Below are 23,625 nucleotides of genomic sequence, written 5' to 3' on the forward strand. Positions count from 1 at the left end.
TAAAGCATTGCTAATTTTCTCCATATGTGTACAACTTGTCTTTGACCTTTAACAAATGTCCTCTAGGCAGTTCACTTACCATCCAAGAACAACGCCACAGCATCGTTTTACACGCACACAAAGGCTTGAAAGCTTCATAAAAATAAATGATCCGTGGTACAAGATACATTAACCAGCAGAATAATAAGCTAGTTCAGCCCTGTAAATTTTAGTGCCCATCTATTCAAAACCTCACTGGGTCACTTTAGTATTAAATTCATAGGAACAAAATGGTAAATACACATGTTTTATTTGTGTAAAAGTTTGTTAGCCTAGGAAAACCTATTTAAAAGCATATCAGGCAGTGTATATTTAAAAGCAGTGTCTCCTTCCAATACATGATTTTATGTGTTACAGATACATTTACTATTAAGCATCATGTATATTTAATATCACAACGTCTACTTTAGTGCCCTAAAAAGCCATTGTTCACTTTATAGTTTCCATTATTGAAGAGCTAACATTCAGTGCTCCCACAATTTTGTAAAGTGCAGGCACCCACAAGAGCTTCTAGTTTTAGCTTGTGGCCCGCGGGACCACGATAATTGTTATAAAGCCATTAATTCTATCTCAGCAGTTTCAACTGTCAGGTACATGTAACAGTAATTGCACTTAATGAATGCTGCTCAATTTATTAAGTGCAAAATGAAAACCAGTATTCTTTCATATGCAGCACTGAGGCATATTATTTATCATTTGTGTATTGTGTCTACCATGTTGAATACTCTAGTATTATTGATTGGTCAGGGTATACAGCCACGTTTTTTTTAAAACTTCTCTTCATTAAAAAAGTAATGCAGGAAATTCTAATTCTCTAATTAAAGAGTAATTAAAATAATTAGTACCAAAAGTAATATGCAATAAGAATCTACATCTACGCAAAACCAAGACTGAGTTCCAAAAACAAGATTCTTTTCTTGTGCCATCCTCCCCTCCCCCAATCCTTACAAGAGTATAAAAAAAGTTCAAAAGCTTCAGTTTGTTTGAAATATTAGTGTGTTTCTTTCTCAAAGTTTTTGGCAGTAAAAATTTTGTGTACAGAGATACAGCCTGTTTCATGATATTAAAAAGTAAGAACTAGATTTCTTATTTTCAATCACTCAAGGTAAACTGCATAGACATCTGCAAGAGCAAAGAGAGAAGAATTTCTGAACACATAAGATGAAAAGGTATCACTTTTAGGATCCCAGAGGCATCTGCTTCCAATAAGTATGCTCTGACTATTCAGTTGTCCAATGTGAACAATCACAATTAGTTTGTACCGTGGAATCACCAAGTCCTTGACCTGGGCTTTAATAACCTAGAAATTAAAAAAAAAAGGAGGGGGATGTGTCCTCACTTAGCCAAATTGAAACTAACAAATGCTTAACTTTTGTTATAAATATAGGAGATTTAATTTAAGAAGAGAACATGATGCACCATACATACTTTTAGTAATTGTTGTAGAACCATAACTATCATTTCCTTCAAGTGCTGACCTTATGAGACAGAACATTCAAGGACAAAATGATTACACCAGCAACAAACCTACATTCTTTAAGGTACATGGAAAAATTATAATCCAGAGCACAGAATTTAATGAATTATTACATTCTTTGAAAATCTATGTTAAGATGGCTTCTCTTCAAAGAATGTTGGCATTGAAGTTATACCGTCTTGTTTATGTCTAATTAAGGGACCATGCATCTGGACTCTGTTGTATTATGACTAATCATGAATGTTTATTAAAGAGTTTATTATATAATAATAAAAAAGAAAGTAGAGAAAATCTTGATGAAGGGCCAGCACTTTGGTTGATAAAAATAGAAATGTGCTTAAAGACCACAATGTCTATATTCAGTGGCACTCAGAGAAACAGCCTTGGTGAAGAGAAAAAAAATCATTAAAATGCTGTATCTTCTACAATAAATATTTTTATAAATGGGCCCTTTTTATAGACTTTTTATAAAATACATGCAAATGATGCAAGGGATTGTTTTAGACAAAGGCTTTTTACACACACACACACACACACACGCACATGCACAGAGTATGACCTAATAAATATTTTCATAAAATATAAATATACATTCTAACTGTTACTACACATTAATTCCCTTCATCAAAAGTAGAGGGTGGGTCATGCTTTCAGCAAATATTCTAACTATTTATTGTTAACACTTTGTGCAAATCACACGTGTACCTCGGCAATCGTTTTAGTCATCTGTCTGCAGAGCTCTGGTTCATATTTTTCTTCTTGCAGATAGTTAGTTAAGACATCTTTCAAAATATGATTGACAGTGACCACAGGAAAATGTTTGGGAGGACCTGAAAATACACAAGGAATTTCTTTCTAAAAAGTAATTTCAAATCATATCTCTCCACCCCATACGTTAATCAAAAGAGTATGGAAGCATGGAGAGCCATTTAACCTTCTGGGTGGTCTCTATTTAAGGAACAATGGGTCCTAATTAGGTTTCCCATCAGGTTCTCTGGGAGTGGACAAGGAAACAATAGACTCAGACACTTCCTGGACGACCTAAAAAGTGTGTTCAATTCTGTTGGGGTTTGACACTGAAAGTCTCTTCCTTCCAGACCTCTCTGTTAGTGACTTACTTCAAAGTCTCAGCAGCTTTCTAACTGGCTCCCCATCTCTTATATCTCCCCCTTCAATCTACCTACTGGATTTTAAGTGACACTCCCCTTCAAGAGGTCTACTCAAGCCAGGGCTTCTTCTCCCACCACAGCTGTCCACCTGCAGCCTCAAGGGCTCCATCTGTCTTTAAAGGGTGCTCATGTGTCTTTGCTCTTGCTCTTTTTTTCAAATGGAACACCATTCCCCATCTTGATCATCTAACAAACAGCCACTCATGTTTCAAGTCCAGCTCAAATGACTTCTTCGCCAGGTAGCCTTCCTCCCCCTCTCAGGTAAAAACCATCCCTCTCTTCTCCCTACCCCCCATGCACTGGGTCCCCACCGCTATCCTGGCTCCTGATCCACTTGATAACACTAAGGCAGACCTGCATGTCTCTCCAGTGAAATGGTTAGGAACATTGGCTTTTATCCTCCTCAGAGGCTAATATTAACACAATTCTAAAGGCGTGAGAAACTCTAAATGTATGATTTCTGAATTTAAATAGAATTTAAAATTTTATAGATAATAATCATTATATTAATACAAATAATGGCTACTTTTTATTGAGCATTTTCTACGTGTCAGGCACTGTAATAAGCACTTCATATTTATTATCTTATATGATCTTCCAATAGACCTCAGAGTGTATCTCACTGTTAGCTCCACTTTGCAGATGAGGAAACAGAGGTTTAAATAGAGTAGCTTGCCCTGCATCACACCATCGTAGAGCTGGAATACACACCCAGGCTTATCTGACACTAGAGCTTATATCCTCAACCACGTTTCATCCACGGTCACAGCAGAAGCTTAGCATGGATCTTCTTTATCCTGCACCCCAGGAATATCAGCATATAACCATCCCTCTGGTTATATGCTCACATCATTGCATGACACGCACATGTGCCCAAGGCCTGGCATACGGAGGCTCAATCATTTGTTGAATTGATAAAGATGAAGAAATGAGATCAAGAATTATATCCAATTCTCTTTGAATAGTCATCAGTATCTATTAATAAGTGTTAATTTTTAATGACTGTGTCAATCAGGGTCAAAGGAAACCGGGCACGCTAAACTTAGGACTATTCCAGGAGGGTTAACAAAGGCACTCTGCAGGAAGGTCTGAGTGGGATGTAGGAAATCACAAGGGATAGTGCGGTCCCCCTCAGCTAGTGGAAGTGAAGGTGTCACTCCCGCCCCGCTCCCCAGGATTGAGGAATCTAGGAAGGCAGCTCTAGGTCCCAGAAGAGTCATGTGGAGAGGGCCCCCTTGAGAGCAGCTTATGTCCTTTGGTTGAGGGATATAACCAGTCTGCGATGAACCCACAGGCAGGGAGTCAGGGAAGTAAATGCCCTGAGCTCACACTCCTCTTCTCTGCCTTCCTGCTGAAGTTTCCCATTGGCTGAACTTAACCAGAAGGTTGCAGCTGTGACTGTAGTACCGTTAGGCCAGCCACCTGAGGCTCAATAAATAGCATTTTTATTTTGCTGAGAACATAAGAATTGTTCAATTTAATTTAAGTCAGAGTGAGGAATGAATCTGGACATGTAAAGTGGAGACATTGGATACAATGACTCTAATATTTACCCACAATATTTATTCAGCAGGAATCTCTGTTCTACAGGCCAGAGACAAGCTGTTACAAACCTATGAATGGCTGGTCCTGTTTGCTTCTGCTTCCTGGGGTCAGAGACAGGATACCAGATACGGGTACCCTGAAAGCAAGCTCCTGGGTACTTACAGCCCTCTGTGAAATGCTTGCATGCTGCTATGAAATTCAGCTAGGCTTGGGGATGATTTCCCCTTTTCTGTTTAAGAAATTTAAAGAGGATATCATCAGCCTAGACTAAATTAAGTAAATTATTTTCTTTAGATCTGTGGTACCCAACCCCTGAGCCATGGACCGGTACCTGTCCTTAGCCTACTGGGAACCGGGCTGCACAGCAGGAGGTGAGCAGCGAGCAAGCCAGAGAAGCTTCATCTGTATCTACAGCCCATTCCCATCGCCGGCATCACCGCCTGAGCTCCCACCTCCTGTCGAATCAGCGGCAGCATTAGATTCTCATAGGAGCGTGAACCCTACTGTAAGCTGCACATGGGAGGGATCTAGGTTGTGTGCTCCTTATGAGAATCTAATGCCTGATGATCTGAGGTGGAGCTGAGGCGGTGATGCTGGCACTGGGGAATGGCTGCAAATACAGATTATCACTAACAGAGAGGTTTGACTGCACAATAAATGTAATGTGCTTGAATCATCCCGAAACCATCCCCTCAATCCTGGTCCATGGAGAAACTGTCTTCCATGAAACCAGTCCCTAGTGCCAAAAAGGTTGGGGACCGCTGCTTTAGATCAATACCCTAATCCTTTCGCTCCCTCCTACAAGCACATGTACCTTACTTGTTCTGTATCACATGGAACTTAATTCTGTCTTGTGTTATAGCTACTTATAAGCATTGCTCCATTCAGAAAATAGAGAATTCCTTTAGTGTAGATTATTTTATCTGCCTAGTATTTCTCCCTTTCATTTGGGACCAGCATCTCCCTTTCTAGGAACTGGTCCTTTTCCTACTCTAACCACGTGTTTGTTAGGATCTACCATTACCTCCTATGAGCCCAAGTACAGGGCCTGGCCGGCTGACCCATGGGGACACTGCCCCAGGCCATGCCACTTAGAGTCCTTTCTTGGAATTTTTATTTTAAACTGGAACTAGGCAAAAAGAGTCAGCCTCTTTCTGTTGGCAAAAGTTATGACATGTGACCCTTAGGAACTGCTGGAGGCTGTGTTTTTTATGGGGGGAAGGAGGCCAGGCCACAGTGAGAAAAGGGAGCCCACACACAGGTTAGCGGGGGAAAGAGAGAATCTCAGTGGCACTTGAATCTCTGTTTCCTTCCCATTGACCAGCTGTACCAATGTCCTTTCCATACTTTGCTTAGTTAAAAAAAATTCATTAACCAGATTCTACTTTGAAAATATTTTGAAATATAGTAATGAAATGTTCTTTGTTTATGACTTTCTTCTGTATGTCCAGAATCTTGCATTGCCTTGCTCAGAGTGGGATGCTCAGATGCGAACAAAGAGAAATCAGCTTCTGACTTCAAAGCTTCTAAAGCTACTTTCAGAGTCAGCTCATGTGAATGGCAAAGCTTTTCTTCTTGTTTATTTTGAGGGGTTTTTTTTTTTTCCTTAGAAGGAAAAAATGTTTTAGAAACCAAAAGGCAAAGACCTGAAGGGGTCAGGACCAAAAGAACACAAAAATTAAAAACAAAACAAAACGAAACTTGTTCTTAAAAATAGATATAAGAAAAATAAAGGTACCGTTACTTAACATATGTGTGTCTCAACTCCTCCAAAATGGGATAATAAGAATTATTGTACTAATATTTTTTGTTAGGATTAAGTGAGATAAAATATCAAAAATGTTTAGAGCAGTGCCTACTACACAATAAAACACTCATGAGATATTCTCCTTATTAATGTTATTGCTGTTATTGTGATGATTGTATTCTGAAGGAAGGGACGGGGATTGCCCTTGCTGAGAAGGCGGCAAGATGGGAGAGGATGTAAGCAGTGACAGTGAGGCCCCCTTGGGCAGGAAGGACCCCATGGGGTGGCACAAAGTCAGTGCTAACAGACTGACAGATTCTGTCCAAGAAAACCTGATACTAGAGACAGGGCTTGAGCACTTCATGAAAGCTGAACTCAAATCATCCCTCTCTCAATATTTAGGGTCTACTTTCCATTATGTTAGCTTCATTCTCAGGCAGGCTGTCTTGACGTGGCAGCAAAGATGGCCGCCAGCAGCTCTAGTCTGACCTGGTGCTTATAGTCAATGTTTTAAAAGAATCGGGTACTACTCCAAAGGAAATTCCTGTGGAAAACTTATTCCATAATTAATAGGAAGTTACACTGAATATCGTGGGAGACTTTTATTCTTAGTGATCTATGAGGTCCCAGAGGCAGTCACTTTCAGGAGCAATAACATAATGAATGGAGAAGCAATTTAAATATGTATTAATATTTATGTTGAATGAAGTAATATGTATATTGAATGAATTAACATAAGTATATATACATATTACTTTGATTCTCACAGCATCCCTATGTGGTATAGACTATTATCCTTGTTTACAGATGAAGAAACTGAGATTCAAGAATGTTAAATACCTTGCCATCCTTTACCTATGGATTGGCAAAACTATTAATAGTATTGTAATTCAGATACAACAGATTCCACAGCCTGTATTTTCTTCTACATCCTTGTTTCAGTAATTAATTAATGAGAAAATGTAAATGATGTTTTATTATAAGCAAGTTTCCTTTTTCCATTCCCTTTCTTCCTCTCATGAATTATACTCATCTCTCATCTCATTGTTGGCAGCTGTAATTTACTTAGATAAATGCTACCATTTAAGATGTGTTTAGATGAATAAACAGATGATTGAATAGAATGAAAAATTAATTAAACACAACAGTGCTGGTGATTGACTGATGTTTTCTTCCACTCTTCTGGCCAGTATTACATTGTGTACATGTGAGAAAATCTTTACCAAAGGCCCACAGAATACTTTTCACATGCAAAATAAATCCAGAAACAAGTAGAAGTGAAAATACAGTTTTGATTAAATATTAATAGAATGGCTAGTTGAATGCTTACAGAAGTGAATTGTCAAGCATAAAAGACTTTAATCACAAAAAAATTCACATCGACTTTCCTAAGAAAATATGGAAATATTGTATCTAGACTAAGCTGTTTTTTAAAATTACTTTTCTAACTTGGTTCAATACTCAGTACTTCTAAAGCTGATAAGATGATTGAGTTTGTTTATTTGAGGAAATAAGTTGTGAAAATATAGCCTTATGAACAACAACAAAAAAATAAGGATTCATGTTTCAACTGCTTTATCTTGTTGAAATCTGATTCAAACCCTTGCAGCTTGCACAGCTGAAAGTCACAGACACCTAATGGCTAAGAACTTTTAGTTGCAAGTGGGGGAAAACCTGAACCAAACTTAGCTTGCTGAACTGAAAAGTCGAGGAGTAGCTAACAGGAGTTAGGACTCAAAAGATTACATCAGGATTTAGCTGTTTTCTCTGTTTCAGGCTCCATGTTGGGGCGAGATGGCAGAAGCTGCCACACTCGCTACATTCATTTGGGTTTCAGGGCCTTATGTGCTTCTCCAACAGACCAAACTACATTTCCTGACTTTAATCTCAAAGGCTTTGCCTGGATTGACTATGATTACATGCTGTCCCAGAATCATCAGTGGTCCATCTATGAAGTCAACTTTGGCAGAATGCTAGGGACCAAAAGTGGTGATGGTGGTGGTGGGGAGGCTTCTCCAAAGGAAACTGAATAAAGTTACCAGAAGGAGTATGAAAGTATACTGGATGGCAGAAATATTAGCTGCCCACCACAGGCACTGTGAAAATACCAGTAGATTGACTAATTATGGAGTGCAGTAATCCATGTAGTCTTGGGGATTACTGTAGAAAACTGGCTACAAGGCCTATTGGGATGTGCTGATGGTCTATAATTTTCTTGGGGTTAACTGGCCACAGATAGAATCGCCCTGGCCCACAGAGTTTTCCTTTGCCCCTTGCTAAATCTCTGTGGAATTTCTATACACCAGTAATTATACATGGATGCAGATAATAGTGGGCAGGCACACATTTAGAGAAAACAAGTAGGTCTGCGAGGAACATGAATGGGAAATGATATTTGCTGTGGACTCCACCTGGGAGTATAGGGGCAGGTGCAAAGATCTTTGTTTTCAAAGACCTGAAACCTCAGTGGTAATGGATAAACACCTCTGTCAACAGGGGACTATGCCTCATTTGCCTTTGCCTTGAGGCTTTTTCCTCCACCTATCAACAGCATTGATTGGTTTTGTTGTACAAAACATTAATACATATCTCTTTCATTTAAATCATATATATGAGGGCTGTCCGGAAAGTTTCCAACCATGTAATATGAAAAATGTATTAACAATGGCTGGATTCTTTCCAGACAGCTCTCGTATACATACATGTATAAAGATCCACCCCGAAGTACCCAATGAACTTAATTTGATAATATTCTATACACATCAGTGCCACCAGGGAATTGCTTAGTATTTGGGAAACATTGGTAGAGAAAACCAGGCAACGGGTGCTGCTACCATTTTGCAGAGGAAGAAACTAAAGCAGCATCAAATCACTCAATTAATTAAAGTCCCTTATATTGGGCTAGGATTGAAGACAATGCCAGGTTATCAAATATCATTTTTAAGTAAACATCAGTCACCAAATTAGAAGATTAAAATAGGGGTGCAGGATAAAATAACACACCCAACTGATAGGTGTTTTCCATCTGAACCGTAAGGCGAGAGACATCATCACGCTGGCTAGGTTCGTCCATGTAAGACACGGTACTCACTGAGCTAAAGGCAAGGGAGAAAACAAATTGTAATCATTATTATAACAATAATAACAAAATACAATATTACTTGAAGCTAAAATGTTACAGAATTGTAAGTTTTCTCTAGGAAAATTTTAAGTAGTCCCATGTAAATATACCACTGACATGTTTAAAATCTAAAACATTTTAGAGATGGAAATATTAAGAAGTAGAGAAGTTATTTGGACCGGGTCTCAATGTGATGGCTGAACCCCAGCGTGGTCTTCCAGCTCACCTGATTTCCAGAAAGTGTTTCTGGGTTGATCTATGTGTATAAGGTAACAGAGTATGTGTTTCAAAACCCATCGCCAATCATGTCTCCACTACTGATGCAAAGGCCCTTCTCAAAGCAAAGCTCACAGATGGGACCGGGGGATATATGAGGAAGCTTAAAATGTTGGAAAACAAGTCTACACATGCATGGGGTATTATCAATTCACTATTGTATGCACCTCACAAAATCCCTTTAGCATAAAAAGAAAAATGAGAAACTCATCTACATGGTAAAAGAAACCACAATTCACCCAAACTTTCCTAAATCAATAAGCATCAATCACCCTTTTCAACATTAAGAAAGGGCTCAGGCTTGGTTAGCAAGGCAATATGAGCTCATCCAGGTGCTAAACACGAGACCCAAGCAAAGAGGGGCCCCTAATGTCCCCCCAGCACTACTTAATTCAGCTCAGCTCAGAGGAAACTCAACTGTAACTAATGACAGTCTTACAACGCTCAACCCTCAATTTTCTCCACCTGTAAAAATGGAAGTTAAGACAGATGTCATTTCAAAGGAGATGATATAAATATGTGTGTGTTCACAGTGACCACTTTTCCAAGCAGGCTATGTTTTTGTTTTAATTAAATAAGAAAAAGAAATATTTGTTCTTACTCTTTTGAGATTTTTTTTTCTCTGCAAGTTTAAAATACTTCTGAGCTGTTTGGAATTACTGAAAATTTTCTTGCAGATTGATATTTTAAGAAAATCATGGATATTCTATTTTTAAAAATCCTTTAATACAATACAATTTACATGATCAATTAAGGTTTTACTCACCCAGCCCAAGAAAGTGATGCAAGAAATTCTGGCTGCTTTTTTTCATGATGGATTTCTGGATTAGTGATTTAGTCTTCATTCTTTTAACACCTGCTTTCCTCAATTTTCTGCTGCCCTTTGAAGTAGCAACCAACTTGTTTAGCCACACTAGCTGCAGGTGTTGTGGGCGGTACCAAAGATGATAGCCTCTGCTTAAAAACCTCAATGTTGCATAAACCCCTTGATTCTAAGATAAGCCAGTCTGCCCCAGTATCATATATGCTACTTTTAATTTTGCAAAACATTTCCCATTAATTATCTCATTTTACCTTCATAATACCCTTTGAAGTAAGTGAAGGAGTCATTATTCTACCCATTTCAGAGATAAAGTGAATGAGGCAAAGGGCTTAATGTCATATGTGTAGGAAAGGCAGACTGAGATTTCAGATATACTATTTACCTCTCAGTGACAAAGTCCTACATACGATTATATCTGATGGAATGAAAAAATTATTTTAGGGGCAATAATTACCTGAAATAATTACTGCAATTAAAACTTACTTGTGCAAACATACAGGAGGTATTGATAAAAATTCTATTTCTTTCTATTGAACACCAGATTAAAAATTAAGTGGTATACCTAGCACTCTGGGAGGCCGAGGCAGGTGGATCACTCGAGCTCAGGAGTTCAAGACCAGCCTGAGCAAGAGTGAGACCCCCATCTCTACCAAAAATAGAAAGAAATTATCTGGCCAACTAAAAATATATATAGAAAAAATTAGCCGGGCATGGTGGCTCATGCCTGTAGTCCCAGCTACTCGGGAGGCTGAGGCAGTAGGATCGCTTACCCAGGAGTTTGAGGTTGCTGTGAGCTAGGCTGATGCCACGGCACTCTAGCCCAGGAAACAGAGCGAGACTCTGTCTCAAAAAAAAAAAAAATTAAGTGGTATAAAATTCAAATTAGCTTGAATTAGAAGTCTAAGACAAGACAACAAATAAGGATTTTTATAAATAGTCCTCACCATTGATTTGTTCAGTGTTATTGAAGCTTGATAATCAAGATATTTTATAATATTATCACTATGAAATTGGCAAATGTCATCAGAGCAGCTTAAAAATCCCACTGGTTGAAAACTAGCGTTCACACAGAAAGTTTTGCAGATTGACTTTTTTTTTTAATTACTGAAGATGATTTTGTTCAGTACCTTTTTATTTCTATAGTAATCATGTAAACAGTGTATGCTCATTGTAAAATATTCAAAACATACAGAAGAGCAAAACCAAAGTTACACAAAAAAATCACTAGCTCCATTGTTTATCTAACCACTGTTAACATTTAAAAAATCATTTCAGATATATGATTTTACAAATGGGATCATTATAGATGCTGGTTTTCTTTACTGAAAAATGTATCATGGATAACTTTCCGTGTCAATAAATAGCAATCAATATTTTACATACCAAGACAGTACTTAATATATATGAACATTCTGGATTTTATTTAATCATTTATTCTCCAGGCCACTTAGGTTGTTTCTAATATTCCACTACTATAAAGGGAATTATAATGAACATTGTAGCAGGGACTTCCATTTGCTTTCCAACTGTTGTTCTCTCCTTCCTTGGTAACAGAACTCTAAATTTGTGAGAATATTTCTGTTCAGACTAAAGAGAAATTCTCAGTCTCTTTTCATACTATTGTGGCCCTGTGGCTTATAAGCCACTAAGATGTAAGGTGGAACTGCTGGATGGAAATTCTGAGAGAGTTTCTTCAAAAGAAATAATGCAACCAATAGGAGCCTGTTTTTCCCTTCTTGGTGACTGGAGTGTGGATACGATGGCAAGGGCTCAGCAGCTATCTTGGGTCTTTCAATGACCTGGTGGATTACAGATAAGAAGCCTATGTTCCTGAACTGCCTTCCTCCAGACTTCTTTTAGAGAAAATAAATTTCTATTTTGTTTAAGCAAATTTTTTTTTAAAAAAATAATCATTATAAGAAGCATTAGATATTACTTATACAAATTCTAACTAATACAGAATTTACTACTTGGAAGTGGGATGCTATAAATAATAAATCATGCAACTTGGAATTCGTTGTGTGAAAGAGATAGGGCTTCAAAGAGTAAGCTTTCAGGTATTTTGCTGGAAACCTGATAACCCTTATCATACAAAGGGAAAATATTTGGTTAGTCTGTTGCTTTCTGTACCTTGGAAGGCTAACCATGTATCAATTAAGACTATACCTTCATGGAAGATTGTAAGAAAATTTTACCTTTTAAAAACTGTGTTTATGGTATTTTTTAAAACTGAGATCTGACAGTTCCCACATTAGGATGAGATGGGTCAGAAAAAGGGGGAGAGAAAAAAGAGAAAAATAAGCTGAATATAAAAAATAAGATATTTATTCTTTCAGAAAAGACAAAAGGAAGAGATAAAATATTAAACATACTTGCAATGTGGGCAAGTAACATTAAACCAGAATATGGGCTTGGTAAATTTTAAAAAGTAAAAAGAGTTCCTGTATTTTAAATAGGGAAATTACCAATATCAGTTCAGAATACCAGCTTAGAAAAACGTGGACATTTTTTCTATTGGTAAACAGCTTCACGCAAGTCCTTTGAAATCTCCAAAGACAAATATGTGAGATGCTCAAAATATAAATTTATAATTTTAATTACCAGTGCTATAAACCTGGCATAATAAATTTATTGGGTCTCTGTCACAACATTAGAAGTGGATAAGTTTTATTTATCTATGACCAGACTTTCCCTAGTTTACAGTGATAACCCTTCTAAACATATGATCTCATTACAAAGGGAATACTTTAGTTAATCTTATTTTTTAAATGTTATTGCTATGTGTTTTATCAGCTTGTTGCCATTTATGGGAGAAAAAAATTTTCAATTAGCAAAATGTGTCCAAAAGAGTTGTAAACTTTTAGAAAGAAAGGTAGATTAAAAATGATGCAAAAAACCTAAATGTTTGGAGTAAACTACTGGTGAAAAGTCTGAACAAATGAACTAATATTATTCCAGGGAGAGGAGTAACTGTTTGAAACCCAATGAAAAATTCAGTTAATACTTGGAATCACTTGTGCTATTGTTGAGGCCAGACTTAGCCAGAATGTAGAAGTAATTGCATGAAATTGTCCAAAATAACAAAAGTAACCCTCCTATATTGTACCTGGCTTACGGTGGAAATGTCCCATGCTAATCCAATAGTCTATGTTCTGATTATTTTCAGAAAAGGGGCAAAAAAAAAAAGTTAGTTAAGAAATTGGAACATGTTTATTCTTTCATGAAATTCAGCTTTTTTAAAAGCATCTTGCAAATTTGCTTACTGACCAAATCTTTGAATTACATGGAATAAATACAAAGCATGTCTTATTGTTATGACCATTAGAGATAATAATGATAATTTCTATTAATTCTTATCAGCCACAATGGCATCTAATTATTATTGAGAACTCATTTGCAGACATTTTCACTGCCATTATTACCTAGATGTTTTTAAGCTGCAGGAAGAGATATTATTGAATGCACAACTGGCCTTGGAGCCATTAAAGTAGTAGATTTAGAAAGTCAGAATATCATCTCTCCCTTTTTTATTTGTAACCATGAAATGCCCGGAACTACCGTATTTCTAATGCCATCATTTAAGTGTGCTTTTCCCCCACTGCCCTTGAAAAGCTGTTACTAAAGTCATGTGCTGCCCCCCAGTGGAGATATTTCAGAGTGCACAGAGAAAAAGAAAGCTTCGGGGCACAAATCAGTTGTTCTTTTGTTTTTGATTCATTCTTTTAATAAATATTTATTGCTCACAGTGTGTCAGGCAAGGTTGGAAGTACTGGTAATACAAATAAAAATTAGAGCCCCTGTACTCAAAAAAACATGATGTAGAATATGAGACAAAATACACGCAGAAATTTTTATGAACATTATGCTTAAGAGCAAAAGCATACCAACTCTTCCCCCATCAGGAGATGATGTTCTTGTCTGGTAAGGTAATTTAGTTCTGTGGCCATTTAGTTTATAATAATTTTGCCGGATTTCAATGTACAGGCATATGTCATTTTATTGTGTTTCACCTGATAGCACTCTGCAGACACTGCATTTTTTACAAATTGAAGGTTTGTGACGACCCTGTGTCAAGAATGTCTATTGGTGTTATTTTTCCAATAGCATGTGATCACTTTGTGTACCTGTGTCAAAATTTGGTAATTCTTACAACATTTTAAACTTTTTCATTATTATTTTATCTGTTATGGTGATCTGTGATCAGTGATCTTTGATGTTACTGTTGTAATTGTTTTGGGGCACCACGAACTGGACCCATGTAATATGATGAACTCAATTGATCAATGTTGTGTGTGTTCTGACTGCTCCACTAACTGGATGTTCCCGCATCTCTCTCCCTCTCCTTGGGTGTCCTTATTCCCTGAGACACAACAATATTGAACTTAGGTCAATTAATAACCCTACAATGTCCTTTAAGTGCTCAAGTAAAAGGAACAGTCACAGGTCTCTCATTTTAAACCAAAAGCTAGGAATGATTAAGCTTAAGGAGGAGGGCATGTCAAAAGCTGAGGTGGGCTAAAAGCTAGGACTCTTGTGCCAAACAGTTAGCTACATTGTGACTATTCTAGAAAACTTCTAGAAGAAAATTCAAAGTGCTACTCCAGTGCACACACGAATGGTAAGAAAAGGAAACAGACTTATTGCTGATATGGAGTGGTCTGAACAGAAGATCAAAGCAGCCACAACATTCCCTTAAGCCAAAGCCTAATCCAGATCAAGGCCCTAACTCTCTTCAATTCTGTGAAGACTGAGAGAGGTGAGGAAGACGCAGAAGAAAAGTTGAAGCTAGCAGAGGTTGGTTCATGAGGTCTAAGGAAAGACGCTGTCTCCATAACATAAAAAGTACAAGGAGAAGCAGCAATTGCTAACATAGAAGCTGCAGGAAGTTATCCTGAAGATCTAGCTAAGATCATTGATGAAGGTGGCTACGCTAAGCATCAGATTTTCTATGGTGATAAAACAGCCTTATACTGGACGAAAATGCCATCTAGGACTTTCATTGGGAAGTGGAGAAGTCAATGCCGGGCTTCAAAGATTCAAAGGACAGACAGACTCTCTTGTTAGGGACTAATCCAACTGGTGACTTTAAGTTGAAGTCAGTGGTCATTTACCATTCTGAAATCCTAGGGCCCTTAGGAATTATGTTAAATCTACTTTTCTTGTGCTCTGTAAACAGAACAACAAAACCTGGATGACAGCTCATCTGTTTGATTTACTGAATACTTTAAGACCATGGTGGAGACCTCCTGCTCAGAAAAAAAGACTCCTTTCAAAACATTACTGCTCATTGACAATGTACTTAGTCATCTAAGAGCTCTGAGGGAGATGTACAAGGAGATGAATATTGTTTTCATGACTGATAACACAGTATTCATTCTGCAACCATGGATCAAGGAGTGATTTCAACTTTCAAGTCTTATTATTTAAGAAATACATTTGATAAAGCTATAGCTGCCATAGATAGTGATTCTCTGATAGATCTGGGCAAAGTAAATTGAAAACCTTCTGGAAAGGATTCACCATTCTACATGCCATGAACATTTGTGATTCGTGGGGGAAGGTAAAAATATCAACATTAATAGGAGTTTGGAAAAAGTTGATTTCCGTCCTCATAGATGACTTTGAGAGGTTCAAGACTTCAGTGGAGGAGTTAACTGCAGATTAGAAGTGGAGCCTGAAGATGTAATTGAATTGCTGCAATTTCACGATAAAACTTGAATAGATGAGGAGTTGTTTCTTATGGATGAACAAAAAATGTGATTTTTTGGAGACAGAATCTACTCGTGGTGAAGATGCTGTGAACATTGTTGAAATGACAACAAAGGATTTAGAATACTACATAAACTTAGTTGATAGAGCAGTGGCAGGGTTTAAGAGGACTGACTCCAATTTTGAAAGAAGTTCTACTGTGGCTAAAATACTATTAAACACCATGCATGCTGCAGAAAAATCTTCCATGAAAGGAAAAATTAATTGATGCAGCAAGCTTTATTACTGCCTTATTTTAAGAAATGGTCACAGCCACCCCAGTTTTCGGTGACCACCATCCTGATTAGACAGCAGCCATCAACATCAACACAGGACCCTCCACCAGCAAAAAGATTAACACTTGCTGAAGGCTCAGGTGATCGTCAGCATTTTTTAGCAATAAAGACTTTTTAAATTAAGGTATGTGAATTTTTAAAGACATAATTCTATTGCACACTTAATAGACTACAGTATAGTATAAATATAACTTTAATATGCACTTGGAAACCAAAAACTTCATGTGATTTGCTTTACTGCCATATACACTTTATTGTGGTCTGGGACCAATCCTGCAATATCTGCAGGTATGCCTGTAGTTTTGAGGTATTTTACTAACATTGTTAGCCTCATTTTACTAGTAAGAGGAAGGTTACAATGGAAAGAAAGATCAACATAATTTTCAAAAATGAAAGAGGCAAGAAAATGACAAATGATATGTTCTTGCAGGATACATTTGTCAAGAGTAGGCATGATTCTGAAGGACAAAGAATGAACCATGCAACCTGTGACAAGTCCTGCTCTGATGTGATTGAAGATAATCCAGGAACGGTGATTGACAAAATTCAACAATTTTAAGTATGTGGATAGAAGATCAGTTAGTGTCTGAAGCCCACTGACCTAAGGCTCATTGAAGAGAAAGTGAGGCCATGGTCATATCCAGCTGATGAGACTCTGTTGCAGCTCCTGGAGGAATGCTGAGGTTCAAAGACATTGCCCTGGCAATGATCAGAGAGGTGATGCAGGAGTGTGGGCACCATGGTTACCTCTACAACACCACGGAGATCATCACGGAGGGGTGTGGCCTATTGCAACAGATTTCCAATGCAAATGAAACTGTTCTTGTTCTTTTTTTTAAATAGATGCACAATGGAATGTTTCAGCAAGGAGGCAGAAGTGTACCTTGTTATAAAATTCTGAACAAGCACTTTTCTATTTGCTTTAAATGCATCTTATGCCTACAAGATGAAAGCCCCAGTCACCCTAGACTAAACACATACACGGACTGGTGAACCTAACTTGTTTGTGAGCAAAAAAACCTTGCTCGATCAGGAATTAATGTAATGTAACAATTATTCATTTAACAATCACAAAATACTTATTGAGTGACTACTATATGCCAGGCACTATTCTAGGTCTCTGGGTTATAATACTGAAGAAAGCAAACAAAGGTCTCTGCCACGATGAAACACATTTTAGTGAGGAATGACAGACAGTAGACAATAAAACACTAAACAAGTAAATGACATATTATCTTAGAAGGGAATAAATGCTACAGGGAAAAGAAAAAATAGAGCAGGTTAAGGGAGTTTCAAAGTGAGTGGAGGAAAAGCTGTGATGTACAGTTTCAAATAAAGCGGTCAAGACAGGCCTCCATGAGCAAAGACTTGAAGGAGGGGAAGAAATGAGGGATGGCTGAGGGAAAAGTAAACCAGGGAGAGGGAACAGCCCATGCAAAGGCTTTTGAGACAGAGGCTGCCTGGTGTGTCTGAGAAAGTGCACAGAGGTCAGAAAGTGCTGGAGCAGAGGGAGGGGGAAGCAGGAGGGTGAAAGAAGATGAAGTTACAGAGGTGTCAGGTAGCTCGATCACATAGGGCATTGTGAGCCATTGTAAAAACTTTGGCTCTTAGTCTGATAAGCAAAGCCTATAGCACACGCACATGCCTGTATTTTCTAAATACTGTTAGATTTCTTTGTTGAATAACTGTATCAATTTTTATTCTCACTTGCCTTGCCAATGTTTGGTATTATTCTCCCTTCTTATGTTTTGCCATTTGGTGGGTGCAAAATGGTATCTTGTTTTTAATTTACATTTTTTCTGATTTTAAGTGAGTTTGAACATCTCTTCATATTTTGCTTAGCCATTTGGGCTTTGCTTCTGTAAATTGCTATCTCTTTTGACTATTTTAAAAATTGTTTTCCTGGTTTTTTTTTTATTGTTAACATGCAAGATTTTAAAAAATATATATTTTTTTATCAAACTTTTAACTGTGTCTAATATAGCCTTTGTTGAATTGAAATGCTACATTTCATTGCAGTAATATTTATTAATATTTTTTTGCTTTATGGTTTTTTTTTTTCATTCTGAGATCTTACTTAAGAAATCTTTCCCTACTCTTAGGACACAAAGACATTTTTCTATGCTTTATTCTGTTAGCTTCGTAGCTTTCCACATTTCCGTCTTCCATCTGGAGTTTACCTATGCAAAGGGTATCCAGCTTCATTTTCCTCCATATAGTGAGCCAGTTTCTCCCAACACAATCTATCGAAAAGTCCATCATTTCCCCATTTATAAAAGTAAATGGGGATAATAAAATACCTTCTCTAACCCACAGAGTTTTTATGAGAAGCACATGGATATTGTATGTGAAATGGCTTAATAACCTATAAAATACAATACAGTTTTGGTTATTATTTAATTTGGGAACATGGCCATTTCAGTTTCCCAGAGCTGCTTCTCTTTGTGGGGGAAGCTGTATCTCAGCCAGATCTTGTAGGGGGCTTTAGTTTGATGTGGGTGGTGATATATGTTATCTCTTAGCTCTGATCTTCTAATCTCTAGCCTTCTCTCTCAGGGATCAAAATGAGGAAACAGGCCTGGCAGCATCATTTTTAACTGCCCATACTCAGCTTACCATGGTATAGGTTGGAATCACAGAACAAATTCATCACATTTAAAATTACTTTTTCACTGTGTTTCCCACTTGATTATAAACTCGACAAGAGCAGGGATTATTTCTGGGTGATTCACTACCTAGTATAATGACTAGAATGTGCTCTTTTCTCAACAGATACTTCAAATGAAGTAATGAATATAATCCTTTCCATTTTGGTCACTTTTATGGGAAAGGCCTAGCCTACTCTGAAAAAGAAGTTACCAGGTGGCTCTCAGTTTCCTTGAAAAATGAACTTCTCGAGGTTAGAACCCTGCAGTTATTCCCTTTTATATGCCTAACAGGTGACACAATAATTGGCACACCGTAGAAGCTCAGTTAATCCTGAATAAGTGAATAAGTGAAAGGAGCATACAGTGTGGTCTGACAGGGTGTTAGATGCCATCAGTGGGGTCAAGTGGAGAGCTGTGGGCTCCATACAGAAAGTTCTGGTAACATGACATCACTGTAATTTTGGTTGAGATGAAAGCGAGAATCTTCAGTCCCCAACCTTGGCTCTGATCTACTAGTTGAACTACTGGCCTCAGACATAATAAGCCTGGGTATTATGTCACATTATCCTGGGGAAGTAACTTGACCTCAAGGTTTCTGTTTCCATTTTAAGCTGTTCAAACACTGTTCAATGTCTGCCGAAAGCTGAGCTTCCACCAAGAAAGATGCCATTGTAAATACCTGCTCTTACCCATAGATGGGAAACAGAAGGTTCTGATGAATGAAGAGAATAGTTTTACTAATGCAAATTACACAGGGTTTGCCAATCTTCAGGGAATGAAAATACTTGACTAATAAACAAAAGCCCATTTTGCTACTTGCTAATTCTGTCGCTTTGGAGCCTCAAATTCTCTAAGCTTATGTTTCTTCATTGGTAAAATGGGGATGATAATAACATCTACTTTTATTGAGCAGGAATCCGCAAATATTTCTGTAAAAGGTCAAATAGCAGGTATTTTTGGCTTTGTGGGCACCATGATTTCTATTGCAACTACTCACCTTTACCATTGTAGTGTGAAAGCAGCCAGAGAGAACACGTAATTGAATAGGCCTGCTTGTGTCCTAACAAACTGTATTTATGGATACTGAAATTTGAATTTGTTATAATTTTTACATGCCACAAATATTGTTCTCTTTTTAATTTCTTTTTCAACTATGTAAAAACCATACTTAGCTAGAGGACCATACCAAAACAGGTGGCAGACTGGACTCGGCTCTTTGTCCATAGTTTGTCAACCCCTGTAATAGAGCTTCCATGAGGCATAAATGAGGTCTGTGATAAGGACTCAATAAATGTTAGCAATTACCATTCTTATTACTGTAAGTTTTTTAAATGAAAACCGAACAAAATTCAAAATTAAAGATAAAGTATGATAACAGCTATGTAGTATACTGTCTGGAGTCAGATAGTACAGGTCTAAAATATGTATGTGTGGGTCTAAAAGAAATATGCCAACATGCTAACAGTTATGATGTTAGGAAAAGATTGAACTTGAGATGTTTCTTTTTTTTTCTTTAATGAAACATAAAAATTACATTTAATTGAAAACATAACCTACATAAAAAAGACCCAATTCTGAAAACAGCTCACAATAACAATATTTAATATAAATTCAATCTTCTTTTCACAATTCAGAAGGTATTTCATATATTTATTATGCCTGGCGATCACTGTTAAGCATTAGTTACAGCTGTAGAAGACTGCAGACTTGAAAACCAAGACTATAGGGTTAAACCTATGCTGAGCTTACACCACACCACACCCAAAAAGCAGCTTTTCTTTCTTTCTGTCTTTTTTTTTTTTTATTTGAGACAGGGTCTTGTTCTGTGGCCTGGGCGTGAGGTCAGTGGCATGATCATAGCTCACAGCAACCCCAAATTCTTAGGCTCAAGAGATCCTCCTGCCTCAGCCTCCCAAGTAGCTGGAACTACAGGCACACACCACCATGCCCGCCTAATTTTTTCTATTTTTAGTAGAGATGGGGTCTCACTCTCACTCAGGCTGGTCTCCAACTCCTGACCTCAAGCAGTCCTCCCACCTTAGCTTCCCAAAGCACTAGGATTATGGGCACAAGCCACAGCGCCCAGCCCAAAAAGCAGCTTTTCAAGTAGGCCTACCTCCAACTCTTCCTTGCTTTCCTCAGTGTCATTACCGGTATAAAGGCAGATAAGCACACATTGTTTTGGGGAAGATAGAAAGCAAAATCACCAAATACAGTTCCACATAGAAGGGGGAAGCAGTGGGAGAAGAAAGGAAGAGTATCCAATTCAGTCTGGAGGTAGAGGTGGTTATATTTGGATAATTAGAGAGAGCTTCCTGGAGAAGTGGACATGGGGCTAAATTCTGAAGGAAGAGGAGCAGAAAGCCAGTGGAGGAGTGTCAGAAGAGCATTCTGGGCAAGAAATGGAGGTCCCCATGGGGAAGTAACATGGGGCAACACCTGGAGGCCGAACAGAGCACTAAGAATTACTGAGTATGGCTGGAGGGTGGGATGCAAGCAGGAGCGTGGGGAAGATGGTGCTATGGACGTAGGCAGGGGTCTGTGAACCCTGTACACCATACTCATGATTTGGGACTGTATCCTAGTCATGTAATCAAATTACATGATCTGTAAGCCTCAGTTATTTCATAATAAAGTGGTAGAAATAACGGCCACCTAGTAGGATTGATACTGGGGAGATTAAATGAGATAATGTATTAGGTCCTCAATATGCTTTATACTATTGAAATTTATCTTTTCGAAAATTGTTTTAAAAATTTTTCACATGAAAGGTATATGTTTTCCCATAGAACAGTGCAATTTCAAAATGATGCCTGCATTTGATAGCCACTAAGCTTTCAGAATTTTTCTACTATTTGAAGACTTATTTGTGAAGGAGAATCACTCATGCTGTCTGATTCTAGAGAGTGAGGAAGACCATGGAAAGAAAGCAAGTACAAGTTCAAGGTGGTGAAGCAGCCTCCCAAATAGCCTCTGGACTGCAAGAGAACTTGGAATGTGCTCATTTGCTATTTAAGAAAATAATGCAAATAGAGAATCTGTTCTGAATGTTTTGTTTAAGAGTCCAAACCCAAAATAATTATCACTTAAGTGTAGGTATTAGTGAACAATTTGTTCTAATGTGTTGGTAAAAATGATTTTTGTGATCTTGTTACTTTTAATATGCATTTATACCTCATCAATAATAGGTTAAAACAGAGCGATCTCTAATTCTTCAAACTTGGCCAAGCTCTGATTCTATATGACTCTACTTTGTTTTGAAAGGGAAGAAGTAAATGAAAATTATGCAAACAGGGATGATATGTTAGTCTTTGGATGAGAGTTTTTTTTAAAGATCACGGAGGTAGAAATTATGTCATATTATTATTTTGGTTTCTTGAAAAAAGTAAGTTGAATTCAAGGTAATAATTATTTTTAAATAATTTTAAAAAGAATTCAAACATTTAAATATTGGAAATAGCAGCCAGAGTGGGTCAGAAGCAAAAGTTACAGAGGTTAGTTATTCTCCCACCTTTGCTTCTGACATATGTTGGGATTGCTATTCCTTTATATTCAGTTTCCTGTTGGTAAAAGAGGGACATTGTACTTGTAATCTGCAAACTTCCAGGGCAAGAAAGTGGAACTGTAAGTACATTAATGCACTCAGAATAGAAAGATTTTGGTTTCAGAATTCTAATTATTCCAGTTCTCCTAGTCTCTGTTCTACAGGACACATCAGCTCCTGCTTCCCAATACATACCCAACGTACCACAACCTTTAATCCTGTGGAAACTGTTACGAAGTAAAGTTTATTACATAAATTAATTGACTGCTACATCAGATAATTTGTTCTGTTTTCTTCCCAATAGCAGTCAAAAAGAAATGCCATGAAAATATTAAAAATTAATACATCTTTTTAGGAGAGCAAATGCAATATGTAGTGAGACCCAAAAAGTGTAACTAACATTTGAACCACTAATTATATACTTCTAGGAAGCAACTGAGCAGAGACTTAATTATATAGTAAAAAGGAAAAAAAGTGGAAACAAACTTAAAATGCCCAATAATTGGAGAATGGTTAAGTAACCCAGAATTATAAATTGATAAAAGGATATGAACAAAGACTATGAAATTACAAAGTTTGTGTAAAATAATGTTAAGTGCATTGTATATGTATATGTTGATTACAAAAAGGCAAAAATTGTGTAGTTATATAATATTGAACAGTAGAATTCAAGAGACATATAAGTGTAGCTCGTCTACATTGTATGCAGCATTTCTTTTGAGTAGAGGATTTTTTTGAGTAGTCTTTGGAATAGGAAAAATGCTGCTAGCATCAACATCACTTAAACTTTCTCTCTTTCTCTTTTTAATATGGCCCCAAAAGATGACCTGAACCTTGTAGTTGCCCATTGTCTCTCTTTTTATGTCCCTGAAGATATGTTTTTTTTTTCCTCCTGATAAACATTATGAACATGTTTATTTGATAATTAAATTTAAATTCTTAGACATTCAGTTACTCACTCTTTGGTGTGCCCATGAATTTCCCTCCTCTGGAACTCGTGGCTACTTAGCGAAGACACACTCCCCCTTTTCTTCCAGGAACGAGCTGCTCTGTCTCTAGCAATGTCCGACATCATCATAACCTGTGGAAGAAGACTTTTGTGAAATAGCAAAAGATAGATCAGAAAATATTTTAGTTAGTATAACAGAGACTCGTCCCAAATAAAGTACAGTACTTTTTCTACCATTTTTGA

At 37.4% G+C, this 23,625-nt stretch overlaps 1 protein-coding gene across 2 annotated transcripts; it reads right to left on the reverse strand.

Annotated features, from left to right (window-relative positions):
• Positions 1–965: 965 nt before the first annotated feature.
• Positions 966–23,511, reverse strand: DYNLT5 (dynein light chain Tctex-type family member 5). Of its 2 annotated transcripts, XM_045547814.1 has the most exons (4): positions 23,393–23,511; positions 8,981–9,072; positions 2,222–2,346; positions 966–1,339 (listed from the first exon to the last, which is right to left on the reverse strand). In XM_045547814.1, exons 1-4 carry the CDS (start codon positions 23,509–23,511, stop codon positions 1,136–1,138), a joined length of 540 nt encoding a protein of 179 aa, XP_045403770.1. In that variant the 3' UTR covers positions 966–1,135. The 2 variants fall into 2 exon arrangements, 1 of the variants encoding a protein (XP_045403770.1); XR_006734157.1 differs by lacking the exons at positions 966–1,339; positions 2,222–2,346; positions 23,393–23,511 and adding an exon at positions 10,141–10,206 and having other exon boundaries at positions 8,948–9,072.
• Between the last annotated feature and the right edge of the window lie 114 nt (positions 23,512–23,625).

Source organism: Lemur catta, chromosome 3 (assembly GCF_020740605.2).
Source record: "Lemur catta isolate mLemCat1 chromosome 3, mLemCat1.pri, whole genome shotgun sequence".
Classification (NCBI taxonomy): Eukaryota; Metazoa; Chordata; class Mammalia; order Primates; family Lemuridae; genus Lemur; species Lemur catta.